The sequence below is a fragment of the Lontra canadensis genome, unplaced genomic scaffold, assembly GCF_010015895.1.
Source record: "Lontra canadensis isolate GAN:19392208 unplaced genomic scaffold, GSC_riverotter_1.0 scaffold207, whole genome shotgun sequence".
Lineage (NCBI taxonomy): Eukaryota > Metazoa > Chordata > Mammalia > Carnivora > Mustelidae > Lontra > Lontra canadensis.
In genome coordinates this window covers 521,686-540,001 of record NW_022631201.1, presented here as the reverse complement: position 1 = coordinate 540,001, position 18,316 = coordinate 521,686, and the positions used below count along the sequence as shown (strand labels likewise).

The window sequence follows — 18,316 nt, the reverse complement described above, 5'->3', positions numbered from 1 at the left end:
TCCAGGTGAATAACTGTTTTAGCTGATACTCCCACAGAGGAAATAGGAGCCCACATGCCCAGCAAATCTTCTTTCCCAAATTAAGAACCCTTACTGTCCTCAACATCTCTGACTATTGATGTTCCAAATACAGATGAAGATGTTTCCTATTCTTTTTTAGGCCAAAAATTATCTCAATGACTCCAACATAGAGATAGGAGTTTGGTCTAGAGCCAGGCTTCTCACACTTTAATGTGCACGTGTATCACTCAGAATTTTGTGAAAATACTGATTCTAGTCAGTAGGTCTGAGGTGGGCCTTGGATTCTGCACTTCTAATAAGATCCCAGGTGATGCTGATACTGTTGAATTGAGGCCCAAACTTTGAGTAGTAGCTAGTGGATAGACAACTTTAGGAATTTATCCAGCTAAATTTTATTTTTCAAAGTCTAAACTAGATTATATTTAATCTATACATACTTTTACTATTATACTAACATCTTACTTTGAATTCTTGCCTGTGTTAGCTTATTTGGGATGACATCTATCATGTTTCTCATTTCTTCATCTCCTGCCTTCACAACTCCCAGCTTCTTGGAAGCACATGCCATCTGCCTCTGCCACCCACTATCCCTTCTTTTTGCTTCCATCTCTTGACATTCTGGCCCTGCCTGCTTCTCTGACATCATCTCCCACCACTGTCTTATACTCCACTATATTCTGTCATGCTGATCTTCTTCTGATCTGTGCACATATCAGTCTTATTTTCATCTCTGAACATTTGCTTTTGTCATTTGTTCATGTTTGGAATGCTTTTCCCACAGATCTTTGCATCAATAATTTCTTCTCATCATTCTGGCATCAACTCAGATGTCACCTCCTAAGAGAGGCCTTCCTTGGCCATTTAGGTAAGACAGTGTCTTTCTTCCTCAGTTACCTTCAATTATATCACCTTATATATTATTTTTGTAGCTATTCAATACCCAATATTATTTACTGGTTTTTAGGTTCATTGTCTAAATCCATTCATTAGAAAGAAGTTCCTTGAAATTAGAGACCTAGTTTGTCTTGTTTACTACTGTATTCCTACTACCTAGAACAGGACTTGGCATGTAGTAGGTACTTTACACATAATTCTTGGCTGATAGATTGTCTTTCTGGACATTCCTCCTCACTAACTGAAGACTTTAACTCTTGGATTATCACTGTCTTCATCTTTCTCTTGTCTCTCAAACCTCAACACTCCCTATTAGATGGCCTATTCAGCCATGGCCTCACTTTCAACAACCTCTTTCCTCACTTCACTAAAGCTGTCAAACTCCTATGGTAATACCTTAGATCTAGGTTTCTCCCAGAATCTTGATTTCAGGCATCTCTTCTCTGATCACTGCCCTACTTTTACATCTCACTTACTCTTGGACGTCTATTCCAACCAACAATTCTTCCACATCATCAAGATCTCCAGTTACTGATCCTACAGTTCCATTAACCCTACCCCAGTACTCATCATACCTCCTCCTGCCCTCCTTTCTTCTCTGTCCAGTTTAGATCCCCTGGTCCATTATTATAATCACTCCCTTGAAAATATATGCAACTCTATTGTCCATTTATTTTTACATTGTATTTTTCTGGAAAATGTCCCCTAGATTCTACCCAACAACCTATCTTCTCTATATCTGAGGTTAAGCAGCAGAATGGACTGGATAAAAGTCCCACAGCTTGGGTGACTGATTTTGTTTTACCACAAGCTTCAGCTGGGCATGCAACACTTCCTGCAAACACTACAATATGTCACTAATATGTTTGCTTTTCCATTCTCTCTTAGACAGTGGTTCTCAACCCTAGTTGCACATTTAGTATCATCTAAGGAATTTATAAAAATCCAGATGCCCAGGCTGTATACCTAATTCTGATGGAGTTATAATCCCTTAAGGTGGGATTTAGACAGCAATGTTTTGTTTTTAAACTCCCCTGGTGATTCCAGTTTGCAGCCAAGGTTGAGAACCACTGCTCTCTTATGCTCTGAACCCCATCCTCCCAAACTTCTCAAGGACTTTGCCTCTGCAAGCATCCCCTCTGCTGCACCAATGCTCTTTAGACTTTGATTTACATGCAGATCACCTGGGGATCTAGTTAAAATGCAAATTCAGTAGGTCTGAGGTGGAGCCTGAGGTTCTGCATTTATAACAAGTACCCAGGTGATCATGATGCTGTTGATCTGTAGACCACGCTTCAAGTAGCAAGGTTTTATATTGTCAGCCTCTCCTCATTCCCATAATCATATAGGCATGCTCCTAACCTCATGTTAAAAGAAAAAAAATTGTTTCCTTGACCTCATATACCCATTCAAATATTACCTTATTTCCTTATTCCCTTCAGAGCAAAACTTCCCAAAATGTTTTCTGTACTTGTCTCCACTTTACTTCTCACTCACTTTTCAAGTACTCCAGAATGACTTCTGTTACCCTAGTGCCCATGAAGCTACTCTTGTTAAAGCCATCAATGGCAACCATGTTGCCAATACATTGGACATATCTGTCATCATCCATTCAATTTCTCAATGTCATTCCTTAAAACTTTTTTTCACCTGAATGTAATTTCTTCTGATTTCCTACCTTACTGACCACTACTTCTCAGTATTCATTTTTATTCTTTTATTCTTCTTTTTCTATTCAACTCTAGTCTAATTGTTGGAGACCCTCAAGTCTTGGTTCAGGGCCTTTTTCTATTTATACTCTCTCCCTGGATGATCACATCTTGTTGTGTGACTTTATTATTTTTTAGAAATTTTTAGAAATTATATATATATACATATATGTATATATATATAATTTCTAAAAATTTATTTGATAGAGAAAGCACAGGCAGGGGGAGCAGGAGAGGGAGAAACAGGCTCCCTGCTGCGCAGAGAGCCTGATAATGTGGGGCTTGATCTCAGGACCCAGGCAGATGCTCATCCTGGGATTGAGACCTGAGCCAGAGGCAGACACTCAACTGACTGAGCCACTCAGGCACTCCCCTGTGTTTGACTTTAAATACCATCTATATGATGTACTCTAGTTGAATTTAAATAAAAATGAATGAATAAATAAATACATGAATACATAAATAAATACATCTATATGATGATGACTCTAAAATGTATATTTCCAAGCAGATCTTCTCTCCTGAGTTCCAGGATTGTGTATTCAATTGTCTTTCTTACATCTCCTCTAATATGACTAATTGACAGTTCACAGTTTTTAATACATTCAAAATGGAAGTTTTGATTTCTTTCTCTCCTCAAACCTGCACTTATTCCACTCTTCCCGCATCAGCAAATGGTGCCACCATCTACCTAGTTGCTTAAGCCAAAAACCTGGAGTCATCTATAATTCCTCTTTCTGTTCCTTCACACACCACATCCAACCCATTGCCAAGCTGTGATGTTTCTACATCAAAAATACATCCTAAGAATGTTTACCTCTGTCTGCTGTCTTCATTGATCTTACAGTCTATTTACATCCTCTGCTCTCCTGACAGCAACAGCAACAATTTCAACTTCTTATCTTTCCTTTAATCTGTTTACCACACAGGACACTTTTTTTTTATAAATGTAAATCAAATCAATTTATTCTCTCCCTTAAACCCACTCAATTCCCTCCCTTCTCTTTCTGTTGTCCTTAGATTAAAATACAAATTTTCTGGTGTGACTTTCATGTGACCTGGTTTCTGCCAAGTTTGTTTCCTATAACTCTCTCCCTTTCTCTCCAGGTTTCAGACTCATTGTTCTCATTGTTCCTGGGACACTAAGCCCATTCAAATCTTTGGACTTTCGGACTTTGTTTTCTGTGCCTAGAAAAATTTCTTCCTACCTCTTTATTTGACTGGCTTATTTTAAGCCTGTAGGCCTCAACTAAATGTCATCTCCTTGGAGAATCATTCTTTACCTAAATTCTCTCTCCCCTCCCCCACTGTCTTTTCACTTTCTTTCATAGCACTTATTACTTATCACCATCTGTATTAACACTTTATTTATTTACCTTATTTACTTGTTTGTTTTTAAATTTACAAGAGAATGAATAAGAATAGTAGTGATCTATGTACTAAATAATATCATTTTTTCAAAACAACATGGGTTATAGTACAGATGTTAGGCTTAGGCTTTCAATACTAGCATGATTGTAGTTGTATACTTCTAATTTTTGTCCTTTTTTTTACTATTGCATTCTACTCACTGTTGAGAATCAAGAGTCTGAGTTTTCAGTCCAGCTCAGCCACTAGTTTTATGACTTTTGAAGTCCCTTTCATTCCTAGGAGGTATATTTTTTCATTTGTAAAATAATAATGTTGGAGGAGATAATCTTTAAGATCTTGCCAACTGTGATTTATGGATAAGTGATTGCTTAACACTATTAGGTATATGAAAATTAGTGTGTTCATTGTTATGGTTGGGGAACCTGAGACACAAAGAAACTGGGTACTGTCGCAGGTTACCCATCAGTATTGAATTCAGCTTTTCACTCAGTTCTGCACACAGGTAAAGAACAGCTTAGGCTGGTGCCTCTGGCACCCAGAAGCCTGCCTCTGCCCTCCAGAAGCTTGCCTCTGGGCTTCTTGTATCACTGTGGACTCAAATAAAAAGAATGTAGTAGACAGAGGACTAAACTAAGACTGTCTTGCTCCTTAAGCTGCTCATGGCTGAAGAGAGGACAGCATTGGGCACTTGTCCACTAGAGATTTGGTGCCAGGCTAAGTACCAAATGGGCTTCTAGGAGATCACAGGGCTTTAAGGGAAATATCTGGGACAAGGAGATTGTGGAAACCCCCTTTCCAAATTTCTGTTATCCCGTCCTGAATGTTTACTGGTTGCCAGGCCCTGTGGTAGATATTTTTTCTCCACTGATGAATTCATCAAATCTTATGAATCAGGCACTATTATTATCCCTATTTTACAGATAAGGAAACTTTCAAGATACAGGACATTAAATAACCTTCCCAAGTAAGTAACAAAGCCAATAATTGAATCCAAGCAGTTCTGGCACCAGAGCTTTTACTCTTACCTACTATATCATATCACCTCTAACTGGTCGTAGGTATGTAAGACATACAGAATTCAATAGCCTCTATACTTCTGGGATGAACATTTATTCTTCAGAAAGAGTTTCTAGGCACAAACATTAACATTAACACAGGGCTGTCTGCGCTCGGATCTATTCTCCACTCCTCTTTTTCACACTAAATTTCTTAGGCTTTCTTGTCCTCTCACTTCTTTTGTCCAATGGGAGACACCTGAGGGAGTCTTGTGAGCAGGTAGAAGGAAGAAACGGGGTATTTCCTTTACTTCCCACCCCTGTGCTTCAGAGAGATATATTCTGGAAATGGCTGTATCTCCTATACAATTCCAGCATCTGCTTAACTACTCCTCCATTCATGGTTTCTGAACCATCAGGCCACTCACCCCTTGATTTTAGTTTCAGTTTAGCACCAGTTTCTCTGTCCTGGCAACATTACCTTTCCCATTATCTATCTAGCCCTATGGGTGGTAGCAGTTTTCTGTGGTTGTTAAATGTTGGCTTTCCTCACCATCTCCTGTTTGATTTTTAGCTCTGCAGGTAAGATATATTTCCTATATTAAATGCTCTCTCTTTAAAAGATCTAGGGTTGTTTCTATTTTCTTGACTGGATTATGAATGATATAGTTGTCTATAACTTGTTGTCTATAGTTGTCTATAACTTCTACAATCCCAGGACTATTCACTATCACATAAATTAGTCCATAATCCTTGAAAGTATATATCATAACCTTTAATTATCCTGTTTGTTTACTTATTTGTTATCTATTTTTCCTCCACTCAAAGTAGATTGCAAAGTCCATGAAGAACTCTGTCTTGCATCCTGACCATCTATCACAATTCTTGGCACATAGGGATTCAATATTAATGAATGAATGCATCCGTCAAAAATATCCAAGTTTTTTTTTTAAGATTTCATTTATTTATTTGACAGACAGAGATCACAAGTAGGCAGAGAGGCAGGCAGAGAGGGAGGGGAGGCAGGCTCCCCGCTGAGCAGAGAGCCCGATGCAGGGCTCTATCCCAGGGTCCTGGGACCATGACCTCAGCTGAAGGCAGAGGCTCCACCCCCAGGCCCCCCAATCCAAGTTTTTATTAGATATCTCCTATGTGACAGTCACCACTGTAGGAAATACCAAGGTGAGTGATTCATTGTCCCTGATTTAAAAACAACAACAACAAAACACAAAAAAACACAACAACTTATAATTCTATTTAGCTGTGCTACCTTGGGCAAATATCTTTCAATCTTTGGGCTTCAGTGTTTATATATTTAACAGGGGGCTAACTAACAATCCCTGTCATGTTCTTCTTACAGGGTAACTGTAAGGACTACATGGAATAATAATGGGTGTGAATGTGACCAAGAATGTCAACACTCAGCAGCTTAAAAGTGTCAGCCTGGGTTGCATTGCCCAGATTTAGGGACATTATGAAGAGGTGGGTGTTTTCTCCGTTTTCCTGTTTTGCTGATGTTCCTTTGACTCATTCTCAGCAAAATAATTAAATGGAAAATTCATCCATCCACAAGCTACCTTTCACATTCCTGAGGATGTGAAGTAAAATCCTGGAATGGTTTGTGTGTCCTCCTGCGCGCGCGCCGCAGGGGTGCGCACGCGCGCCGGCGCGCTTGCGTTAGCAAAAAGAAGCTTGGAAAGCTGCAGAGGGTAAAGTTGAGGCTTTATCTTTTAAACCTCCATCTCTTCCATCTTTTAAACCTCCATTTATTTATCTGTAAAATGAAGATACTAATGCCTGTGTTCACAGGGTTGTTCTGAGAAGCGAAAGTAATGAGGATGAAAGCCCCAGAAGAGTACACAATAGGAGAGAGGATCAGAGGGGAGTATGCAGAGGGAGGGCTGGGGGAAGGGAGGCAAGAGACTGTTGGCATGGCTCCACTGGGGCAGGATCTTATTATTTCAGAGGCTGGCCCAACACCTCTGGCAACTTTAGAGAGGACTTTTAGCTGACTCGACACAACTGACACAACTGGGAAGCCCCACAATAAACAGCATCTAACTACAGCACGGGTGGGGAGGGAGGAAGAGGTGGCCTCCGCCTATTCCCCAGTGAAGGTCATTTTCACCCACCCTCTCCCTGCACCCCACTTCTCAGTTCTGAAGCCTTGGCAGGGGACAAAGACAGTCGGTTGGGACCCTCCTCCTACGCTTCTCCCAGTCAAGCACCTCTGGAGCTGGAGGGCGGAGAGGCAGAGCCTGCCAGCTGGGAAGGAACAACCTGACTGAAGGGGAGGTCCGGGGCGGAGGGGATTGGGCTGTAGGGCTGTGGAGGAGGGGAAGCGGAGGGGGCGCTTGGGCTTTCATTCGATCCAGCCCTGCCAGCCCAGCCTGCCTGAGACTACAGGCGCCAGCCACGCAGGCCTCAGAGAAGCCGGACTTCACGGGCACCATGCAGTGGATAAGGGGCGGATCAGGAATGGTGAGTGCATATAACCTCGGCTTACCCTCCCTGCACCTCAGTCCCCTAGCCCCACCCCGGGCTTCTTCACCCGCCCGCGGCCCTGCAGTGAGCCCCCTGGCTTCTGCCCACCGCCCTCTCTGCCACTGTCCTTGAGACAGTAGCGAGCTTGCTGTGGCCATTTTAGGAGCCCTTGTTCAATCGCCTGCTGAAGAAAGACCCCTCCCATCCCCCTCTGCATCCCTACCCAAATCCCCCATTGGGGTGTAATGAGAGTGGGGGTTACCTGGAAGGCCAAGGGGGCAAAGGGGGCTGGCAGAGGGTCTCCCTGGGAACAGTGAGTCTTGAAGGTGCCGGTGAGCTGCTATGGGTTTGGGAGGGAGAGGGTAATCAAAAAGCCTGGGATTGTGGAGAAGGCAGTATGGAAGAGCTTCATGGTCCCCCAAATAGGCTGCATGTACCCCTTCACTCTGGCCAGTCTCAGGTCTTGAGGGCTAGGGAGTGACTCTCAAGGATGCTGCATAGTGGGGCCCTGGAGCTCTTTCTTGCCTGGGCTGGAGTCATGCTGTCCACTCGGGGTTTTGTAAAGGAGAGAGACCTGCAGAAACCCTCATCCTGGAAATGTGTCTGAGCCCTATTCAGTTAGAAGAGCTCTTTCTCATTCCCACCCCCCATCTAAGGAGTGTGTGCTTGTGTGTGTGTTTAGTATTATCTTCCAACAGTTCATTCTATTCTATGGTGCTCCCTTCCCCACCTGGAGACCTTGGAATGACTTCCCTTGAAGAGAGGAAATGGTGGCTGCATCATGATGCATCACTCACTCAGCCGGGGGTAGCTCAAGTATGGTCAGAGACTCTGGGGGATTGGAGGCATTGGGCGAGAGGGTCTTAGAGGGCAGTTGGGTTGGGGCAGCAGCAGTTGTTGGCAATCTTAGCCCACACTTCTGCACTGCCAGGCACAACCCACAGCTGAAGGAAAGTAGCCTGAAGCAGTTGGGTAAAAACTGATATTTAACTATTTTTTTACTCCTGTTCTGGAAGGGAAGAGGAATTTGGTATGGATTAGGACTGTATTCAGAGGAGCTGTCCTCCTTTCCTCATGGTTTCCTTAGGATTCTATTTCACTGATTCTTAAAGGCAACCAGTTTATATTCCTATATGCCAGAGCTTTAAGAGACTCTTAAAGCTTCTCTCCTTCCCTGGGGTCCTATCAAAGCTGTTTCAAATGTTTGTAGAACCAGAAAAGACCTTCAAGTCCTTGTCATCCATTCAGGAAAGCTGCAGACCAGAGAATGGGAGAGACTTGCCCAGGGCCACACAGCTCCATGAAGGCAAAACTGTTTCTAGCATAGGAGTCTTCTGTATTTTTATCATTGTCCCTCTCCACTGCTTCACAAAATCAACAGTTCAAGCGGTGCCAATAGGCAGAGAGGAACAAATAGTAATGATCTTGGGAAACACTTCTTTCAGGATGAACTAATGCCATGAAATTTGCCTGAAAAACAAAACAAAACATGACAGTCCTGGTATTTCTTGCAGCTGAGTATGGGTGAGACCTCCCACCTCTTCTAAATATATTTTAGTATAGGGGTCCAGAGCCACCCATTGACAACAGATTAAGTTAATGGGAGAAATCTGAAGTCTTGCCAATTGTGTGTGAGAGAAAGGAGGGAATAACAGATACCTTGTAGAGACTATGGAATTAAAGATGTATTGATAGGGATTTCTTATTATATTTTTAGGGGACTTGAGTGGTGAATATTATATAATGAAAGCATTTATTTAATCATTTGCCAGAATTTAAGAAAATTTATTCCCGTCTGGAGGCAGGAAACCTCTAGTTTTGGCCCTACTATTGTTTTGATAGGAATGTTTGAATCTCAGTTTTCTCATCTGTTAAATGGGGCTATTAATGATGACCAAAATTCCTTGGAGATCTGAGATTCCAGATTCCTAAAAGTAAATGTTGGACGAAATGGCTCATTTTGGAAAAAAAAATAGGGATTATTTGTTTAGCAACCATTTCATAATGTGGCCAGTCAAAAGGTCTTTACTCCTTGTTCTTTCATTTGCAAAGTGCTTGAAATTTATATTAGGCTTTTTATAACAGTGGGATTTCTTTTTAGAACATTTGACTACTTTAACTGATTGCACGTGTCACATGTGAATGGAAGTCCTTGAACATGAAACACCAGTAGGGATTTTACAGAATAAAATCTGTCTCAGTAGAGAGTGTTAAAAAAACCTGTGAGTACACCTTTGATAGTAAATTGTTTAGTATATTTATTCATAACTTCTGTTTGCAATGCAGTTTGTGCTGAGTTAGGCCTAGAGTAGAAAGAGTACTGGTCTCAGAGTCACAAGTCTGAGGCTGAAGTCCTGGCTTTTATACTTCTCAGCTCTGAAACACTTACCAATTATCAGACTTCTTTCATCTCAGTTTTCTCATCTATAAAATGGGTGTAAAATACCTTATTTCACAGGTGTTATTGAGGTTGTTAATTCATTAAAAATATGGAGTATCTACTATGAGTTGGCACTGATTTTGGTGCTGGGGAGATAGCAGTGAGCAAAAACAAGGTCTCCATTTTCATGGATCTTACATTCTGGGAGTTGGGTGTTCACTAAACAATTACACAAATTAATATGGCAGGATGTGCTAAGCACTAAGAAGAAAAAGAAAACCTGGTAAAAGAATAGAGAGAAATAGGGGATGGGATGATATATTAGACAGATGATTTAGAGTCTATCTGATTAAGTGACATTTGAGCATAGATGTGTAGGAAATAAAGAAACAAGCTCTGTGCAGATATTTAGAAGAGGGTTCTAGACATAAGAAACAGCTAGAGAAAGGGGCTGGAGAGAGGTAGAGGACAACTGGCTTGTTTAAGGAACAGCATGGAAGTCAGTTTCCCTGGGGACATTTAATCTGAGTGAGATGGGTAGCTTATGGAAGGTTTGAATATATAAGGAACATAATCTGCCTTAAAATTTAACAGAATAAATTGAGTGAAGCAAAGGTAAAAGGTGTAAGGAGGCTCTTAAAATAGTCCAGGTTAGAGGGGATGGTGGTTTGGACAAGGGTAAAATGGCTATACCCAGAGTCATTTGTAGATAATTTGTGTCTTTTTCCTTTCATCACCCATCTGATTCTCATACAGCTGAGTGTGGGTCTAGAATGAATGAAGAATGGGTGGATGTAGGCAAGGACATTTCATCTCTAAGTCAATGATCAAATGATCTGCTTTGGGTTCCTGGCCTCTGATGGGGCTAATTGAGGGTTGGTTCTATGTGAATTACCAGCAAGCCAGTTCCTTGTTTTCTAAAATTCTGTACAATAAGATTAATTATATTATTACTACTTTAGAGATGTGGTATACTTAGCATATGTGATATCTGGAATAACTCATTTTAATATTCCCATTTATATGACAAAAGTATTTTCAATAATAATCATGTAGTAATAATTATTTTCTTGTTTTGATTTTAATTTTAAAATAATTAGTAATGAAAAAGAGGAAATAACTTCAGTTTAAAAGATATTTAAATTCAGTAACATCTCACATATAACCTAAAATGTGCACTTACTAAACAAAAATAGTACACATGCAGTTTGTATTATTTTTGGTGTTTTAAATTTTAAGCACAAATAAAAACTCCAATTGGTCAAATAGAATGACAGAATTGTAGTGACTTACTTTCTGTTTCTTTGACTTTACAAACAGTGCTATCATTGTTTACTTTGAACCTACTATTTAAGTGATGAAACATGTAATACCAGAGGGATTGCAGACATGAAATTCACCCAAAGCTACCTTGAATAATTCTAAAGCTTTGCAAGTGAAAGGAAATAAGGGAACACATATAAAGTCTGTGTATATGGTGGTGGTATGGGGGGCACAACTGAATCCACTTCCTTGTAGAATGCAGTGCTATTAAAGGATAAGTAATATAAGGTGATGATTTAAAACTCAATAACAACAGTAGCTTAGAACTTCGACCAATAAAAGGTTTTCTATAGAGAGGAGCATGCTATTACGGACATTGTTTAAAATTACTGATTCATAGTGATAAAAATAATTTGACTTTTCATCTTTAGAAAATTTTCTATAGATAGTGCACTCCCTCATTGCCTGCACTGAGAGTTGCCCACTTCCACTGTCCCACACTTAATATGCCACTGCTTTGGAGAATATGAAATCATAGACTAAATTCAATGCCAAATTTCATGTGACCTTTATAAAATCCACAATGTTGGAGTTGGTAGAAATCTCTGCATAGGTAAGATAAAATGGCCAATTACTAATTTTGATAGTTGGCTTGATTCTGCTGTGAATAACAGAGATCTAACTACACTGGCTTAAAACACACAGGTTTTATTTCACATAAAGGAAGTCAGGAGATAGGCATACCAGGGCCAGTATGGCAACTTCATGAAGCTTTTAGGAACATCTCTCCTGCACTATCCGAGCATTTGGCTTTCATTGTTGAGGTTGCTTAATGGTCCCAAGATAGGTGTGGAAGCTCCAAAACATCAGTTAACATCCACAATTTAAGAAACAGGAAGGTTAAAAGAAGAGGAAAAGAACTTCGCTATCCTTTTTAAAGAAATCCTCCTAAAGGTCCTATTTAATATTTCTACTTATATCTCATTGGTCAGAACTGAGTCACAAGAATGTTTCCAGCTGCAAGAGAAACTTGGGAAAGTAGTCATGTAAACTGGGTGGCAGTGTGCACAGCCAACAATCAGGGGCCAAGTTTCTGATACAAAGGAAGAAGGGGAGAGTGGGCTGTGGAAGACAATCTACAGTCATTGCCACAGTTAATTCACATGTATATCTGCCAGTGTAAAAACGCAGAACCTCAGGACTTAATTTGGCTTTGGACTATGAGCCATAGCCTGACTGATGCTGCCATAGTCAAAATACTGCCATCAATCTGATGAAAGATCATTTAAGATGTGACATACCCTAGTCTTCCTTTGCTTCCTCCTAGTGACAGAGTCTTCTTTTGAGACCAGATGAATAAGGATATCCCTTCCAGAAATAGGGAATGCAAAATGAGGACTAGTGTTTAGGGAAGAGGTAGAGAGAGGAGATGGCAAGTACAGTATGAGCCATGTTGAGTCTGAGATGCTTGGATAGCCGTGTATGGGGCATATCCAATAGGCAGTGTGTGACCTATGTATCAAGCTCAGTGGATTGGGAGGTATTAGTGACAGTTGAAGTTCTGACAATAGACATAATTTCAAAATGCAGTTCAGCCTGGGGAAATGAGGGGTGGGAACAAAATTTGAGCCTCCTCCTTTTTTGAGGTGTTCTCTTAAACCAGAACAGATCCAGTCCGCTCTGTTATCTACTTTCCAGAATTTGATGGCAAGTATAGTTTCAGGCTTTATTCTTTATAATACTTATGTTACTTCTGGGCTGCCTCAGGTATAATGTCCAACCTGACGGACACTGGGCTTAATTTAGTCCAAGTCCTTAGATCACGGGTCAGCAAACTACAGTCTGCGGGTCAAATCCAGCCTACAGACTAAGAATGGTTTTTATATTTTTAAATAGCTGGAAAAAAGATTGAAAAAAAATACTATGTGACACTTATATGAAATTACATGAAAATTTATATGAAATTCAAATTTCAGTGTCCATAAATTAAGTTTTATGGGAACGCAGCCATGTCCATTCTGCTTTTATGATACAAAGGCAGAGTTGAGTAATTGTCAGAGACACATATCCTGCAAAGCTTACAACATTCACTATTTGACCCATTGTAGAAAAGGTTTGCAGACCCCTTCCTGAATGTCCCTCAGTAACTGGGAAAAGAATCTGCATATCTCAATTCTCAGTTAAATGTGCCTTCTGTAATCTTCATTAGTCGGGGACAAGGGAAGGGAAGCTCACATGTTATATGCCAGTTACACTAAATGTAATCTCAGTCAATCCTCACATTAGCCTCTACAAAATGGGTTTTAATATCCACATTTGTTAGTTTATAAGGTCTTGTAATAAATATTTGCTGAGCATCTACCATATGATAGGTACTCTTCTAGTGATTGGGGATACAGCAGGGAATGAAACAGAAAAATATCCCTGCCCTCTGGGAGTTCATAGCCTAGTCTGGTTTAGAAGCAGGGATAGAGAGTTTAAGTACCTTGCTCAGGGGTAACTAAAGGGCAGCATCAGATTTCAAATCAAGATCTGATTTTAAAAACCTTACTCTTTCCACAACCCACCCATCCAGCTACAACCCATTCACCCCCATCCCTCTATCCATTCCTCATCCACTCATTGATTTACTCACCCATGCACACATCAATTTATTTGGTCCATCCATCAGTTCATACATTTATCCAATGTATTTATTGGTTATTTATAAACTGCTAGGTGCTGGTGATACAACAGGCAGAGTTATCTAGCTTTCATCACTCCATCTTGGTATTAGCAACATTGTATAATGTTTGGGAGCATAGACCCTGGAACCAGATTCCCTGAATTCAAATACTTGCTCTGGCCACTTATTGTCTGTGTGGTCTTGGGCAGCCTACTTAACCCCTCAGGGTCCTCATTTTTAAAGTTGGGAAGATAGTAGTACATACCCATTTGATAGTGTTGCTGTGAAGATTAAATGAGTGGATGCATATAAGGTACTTTGAACAATGCCTGGGGGAGAGTAAAAGCTATATAAATATTTATTGTTTTAATTTTTATATTCCCTTCAGAGCCCAAGTCCATCCCATTTGGCTCAGAACCACAGCTTCATTTGTTTGCAATTGCCAAGTAATCATATAACATTCCTCAGGGTCCTTCTAGCTAATCTGAAAAGAAATTTATGTCAGTACTTAATAACAACTCAATATGTTCCCTTCCCCATGTAATAGATGCATGACAAAATTTATTTATCCTGAATAGGTAATATATGCACATGGCACAAAATTCAAAGAGCAGGGAAGGGATTGAGGTAAAAATTAAGTTTTCATAAGTTTTTTCTTTTTTTTTTCTGCCCCTGGTTCTTGGTTGCACAGTCTACAGACAGCCACTGTCATATGTTTCTTAGGTGTTTGCATAGATATATCCTATGCCTTTTCAAGCATTTACTTATGTATATATATATACACATGCGTACACACACACACTTCTTTTCTTTATATAGTTAGCATATTCAACAGTTCTGTTCCTGCCTGTTTTTCAATTAATAATACTCTTGAAGATTATTCCATACCATTACATGCATATATGCCTCTTTTTGTATGGCTACATAAGATTCTACTGTGTCCTTTATTGATCTCTAGTCATTTGCCATAGTAAACAATGCTGCAATGGATTTTAACAGGCCATTTAAGAAAATGAATGTTTATCAAGCAGCTACTTCCAGGGCACTGTCTCAACCTGAGGTATGGGATAGTCAAGACAAGATTAATTTATGCCATCAGGAGCTTATAATTCAGTAGGAGAGATAAAAGTCAGCCTGGGTAAAATGCTATAGAAGGTACAAAGACGGTGATATGAGTACAGTAGAGCAAATACATGGTTGAGGGGATTCAGAAGATTGGACATGACTTCCTAGAATAGAAGTATTTAAGCTGTACTGTCAAGCCTTTCAGATAATAGAGTTGGCCTGGAACAAAAAAAAAATGTTCCCAGCCGATAGAACAATATTAGACAAAGAATTGAGGCATGAAAATGATAGTATGTTCTGGAAATACAATATGGGTGCTCTGGTGTGGCTGGATCCAGTAATTATGGCAAGATGAACTGGGACTACATCAAGAAAGACCTTGAATCCTTGAATGCCAGGCTCAAAAGTTTTGCCTGGTTAGAAAGGGCAATGACATGATAAGACTGAGTGATGGAGGGTTCCTTTCATTGCACGAATGGAAAGGTAAGAGAATGGGAGAGGTTGCCTTGATAGCTGGAGGTAGTACACACACACACACACACACACACACACACACACACACACACACATTATCCTAGCCCAAGCTGTCAGGCAGGAGGAGTTCCCTTTTAGCATTTTTGTTTTATTCAGGTATTCAATTGATTAGATGGGACACATCCACATTGGAGAGGACACTCTGCTTTATTCAGTCTATAGATTCAGATGTTAATCTCATCCAGAAACACCCAGAATAATGTTTAACCAAATATCTGGGTATCCTGTGGCCCAGTCTAGTTCAAGCTGATACATAAAATTAACCATCACATAGCCTTGCTTATCTTCTGAGTCTGCTGTGAGAATCAGATGAGTGAGTAGACAGGAAAGGGCTGTGTGATCTCTGCTATTTTCCACCCATGTAAGGAGTAATTAGTATGACAGGACAGAGGGGTATACACTTGGGTGGGCAGAATACAGTCTTTTCTTCTTCCCTGAATTCAGACCTCAGAAGACCAGACCTAACTCTTTGCTGAGTGTTAAGAGATGCAATAAGAATTTCATTCACGGGGTGCCTGGGTAGCTCAGTGGGTTAAGCCTCTGTCTTAGGCTCAGGTCATGATCTCAGGGCCTGGGATCGAGCCCCACATACGGCTCTCCACTCAGCAGGGAGCCTGCTTCCCCTCTCTCTCTGCCAGCTGCTCTGTCTACTTGTCTTTCTCTCTGTCAAATAAATAACATCTTAAAAAATAATTTCATTCACGAGGGACAAATCCTCCCACCTAAGCCTGAAGCTTCCTGAATTCTCTGCTTGAGAGACTGAGAAAGGCCCCAAACACATGACATGATGAAAGGAACTTCTTAGGAGCCCATTGCTTTGAGAAGTTTTCTCATCATGCTCTTTTTGATGTGTCTATGTGTGTGTTAGAACATGACTAGTTCTGCAAGTGATTAAGCTGTTCAGTAATGGAAACCAGGCAGTTGGTAGAAATAAATGCATTCAGCTAGGTCTAAGAAGCCTTATTGTCACGAGGAAACATTTTGTCAAAGAGTCTCAGGGAAGTGACATTAAGTTGAGTCAACCGTGTAAAGATTCTGGGAAAGATCCTAATAACTGGATTTAAAAAAACAACAACAACCACAACACCAGACAATGAGGTTTGTGGGAAGTTTGGGGGAGGCAGCAGGAATAGCATGTACAAAGTCCTTGAGGTTGAAATAATCTACTATTTTTGAGGGATAGAAAGAAGACCAGTATGATTGGAGCATAAGGAGAGAGGGACAAGTGGCATGATAGACTGGTAGAGTCAGGCAGGGACTAGCTCACACAGGGCCTTATAGGCCCAGGGAGGGTGTGCATCAGCTATCCTCAAAGATAGCATGGTTTCATGGTTAATAGCACATACTCTGGAACTAGACTGCCAAGGTTCAAATTCTGATTCTGCTACTTAGTTTTGTGACCACGAGCATGTTCTCTAAACTTTCTGTGCCTCAGATATAACCTCTCAAAAATGAGGTTAATAATGGTACTACCCATAATGTTATGGGGATTGAGTTAATAAGCTTGGAGTATATGACAGTGCTGGACACTGGCAAGGGCTATTTATTCTAAGTACAATAGGAAGCATTTGAAGCGGTGGAATGATTGGGTTGACTTATTAATCTGAGAAGCTAACTTTTACAAACTCTATAGAAAATGGATTGAGGAGGACAAAAGTGGAGATGGCAAGCCCAATGAACAGATTGCTGCAGAAATGAAGTCAGTGAAGTTGGGGAGAGAGGGAAAATTTAACATCAATTCTGGAGATAGAATCAATGGTAATTGCTGCTGGATTGATTGAAAGAGGTGTAGGACAGGAAGGAAACAAGGAAGATGATTCTTAATCTTCTGGCTCTGCCACTGACTAGCCATGTAATTGTGGGCAAGGGATTTAACCATTCTAATCTTCAGTTTCCTTTTGTATTAGTCAGTGTTCTCCAGAGAAGCAGTAGCAACAGGGTGTGCATGTGTGTGTGTCTAGAGGAAGAGGGAGTGATATTTTAAGGAATTTGTTCATGTGAATATAGAGGTACATGTCCAAAACCTGCGGGGTAGGCCAGCAAAGCTAAGAGTTGCAGTCTGAGTCCAAAGGCAGTCTGCTGGCAGAATTCTTTCTTGCTTAGGGGAGTTCAGTCTTTGCTCTATTAAAGCCTTCAACTGATTAGATTAGGCCCACTCAGATTATAGAATATTATTTTATTCGAAGTCCACTGATTAAGTGTTAATTTCATCAAAAATACCTTCACAGAAATATTCAGAATAACGTTTGACCAAATATCTGGGCATCAAGGCCCACTCAAGTTGACACATAAAATTAACCACAGTACCTTATCTATGAAACCTGGTTATTGGTACTATGTGAGGATGAAATGACTTAATCCATGTAAAGCACTTGGTACAGTGTCTTTCACATAGCAAGGGCTCAGTTGATGATAACCTTTATTATTTTAATACAATAATAATTTCTCACATTTCTTTGGTGTTTTGCATTTTCAAAGCACCTTCACACATATGACTTGATATAAGTCTCACAACAGTGTTTGTACTTTAAAGTTGGAGAAACTAAACCTGGGAGAGATGAAGTATCTTCTCCACTCACCTATCTCCAAACAGAGCCAGGATGAGAAATAGGTCTGTAACTTTATAGTAACTCTTCAAGCATTAGTCTCCTCACTTGTTAGAAGTGGATGTTTGCCTGGCATCCTTCATTCCAGAGGTGAAGGGTACAAGTGATAGGATCATGAATGCAATAAGGCTTGAGAAAAATAGCTGATGTTTACCAGGCCAGCATTTATTTTGTGCCAGGCACTTTTCTAAGTGTTTTGCATGTGTATCTAATTTTTTTATCTAATATTTTTTCCAAATATCCTATGAGGCAGACACAATTCTGTGGGACTCTCAGGCCACATACTTGGAGGTAATATTCATATATATATATATATATATATATATATA

The 18,316-nt window shown here is 40.2% G+C and overlaps 1 protein-coding gene across 3 annotated transcripts in view; it reads left to right on the top strand.

The window, feature by feature from the left end:
• Nucleotides 1-6,893: 6,893 nt before the first annotated feature.
• Nucleotides 6,894-18,316, top strand: part of ARHGEF9 (Cdc42 guanine nucleotide exchange factor 9) — a 180,060-nt gene continuing 168,637 nt past the window's right edge. For 2 of the 3 annotated variants that reach the window (XM_032848751.1, XM_032848746.1), the window contains exon 1: nucleotides 6,894-7,471. In XM_032848751.1, coding sequence (XP_032704642.1) covers nucleotides 7,442-7,471 — 30 coding nt within the window. In that variant the 5' untranslated portion in view covers nucleotides 6,894-7,441. The remainder of the gene's footprint in view (nucleotides 7,472-18,316) is intronic. The other variant, XM_032848750.1, reaches the window with a different exon arrangement.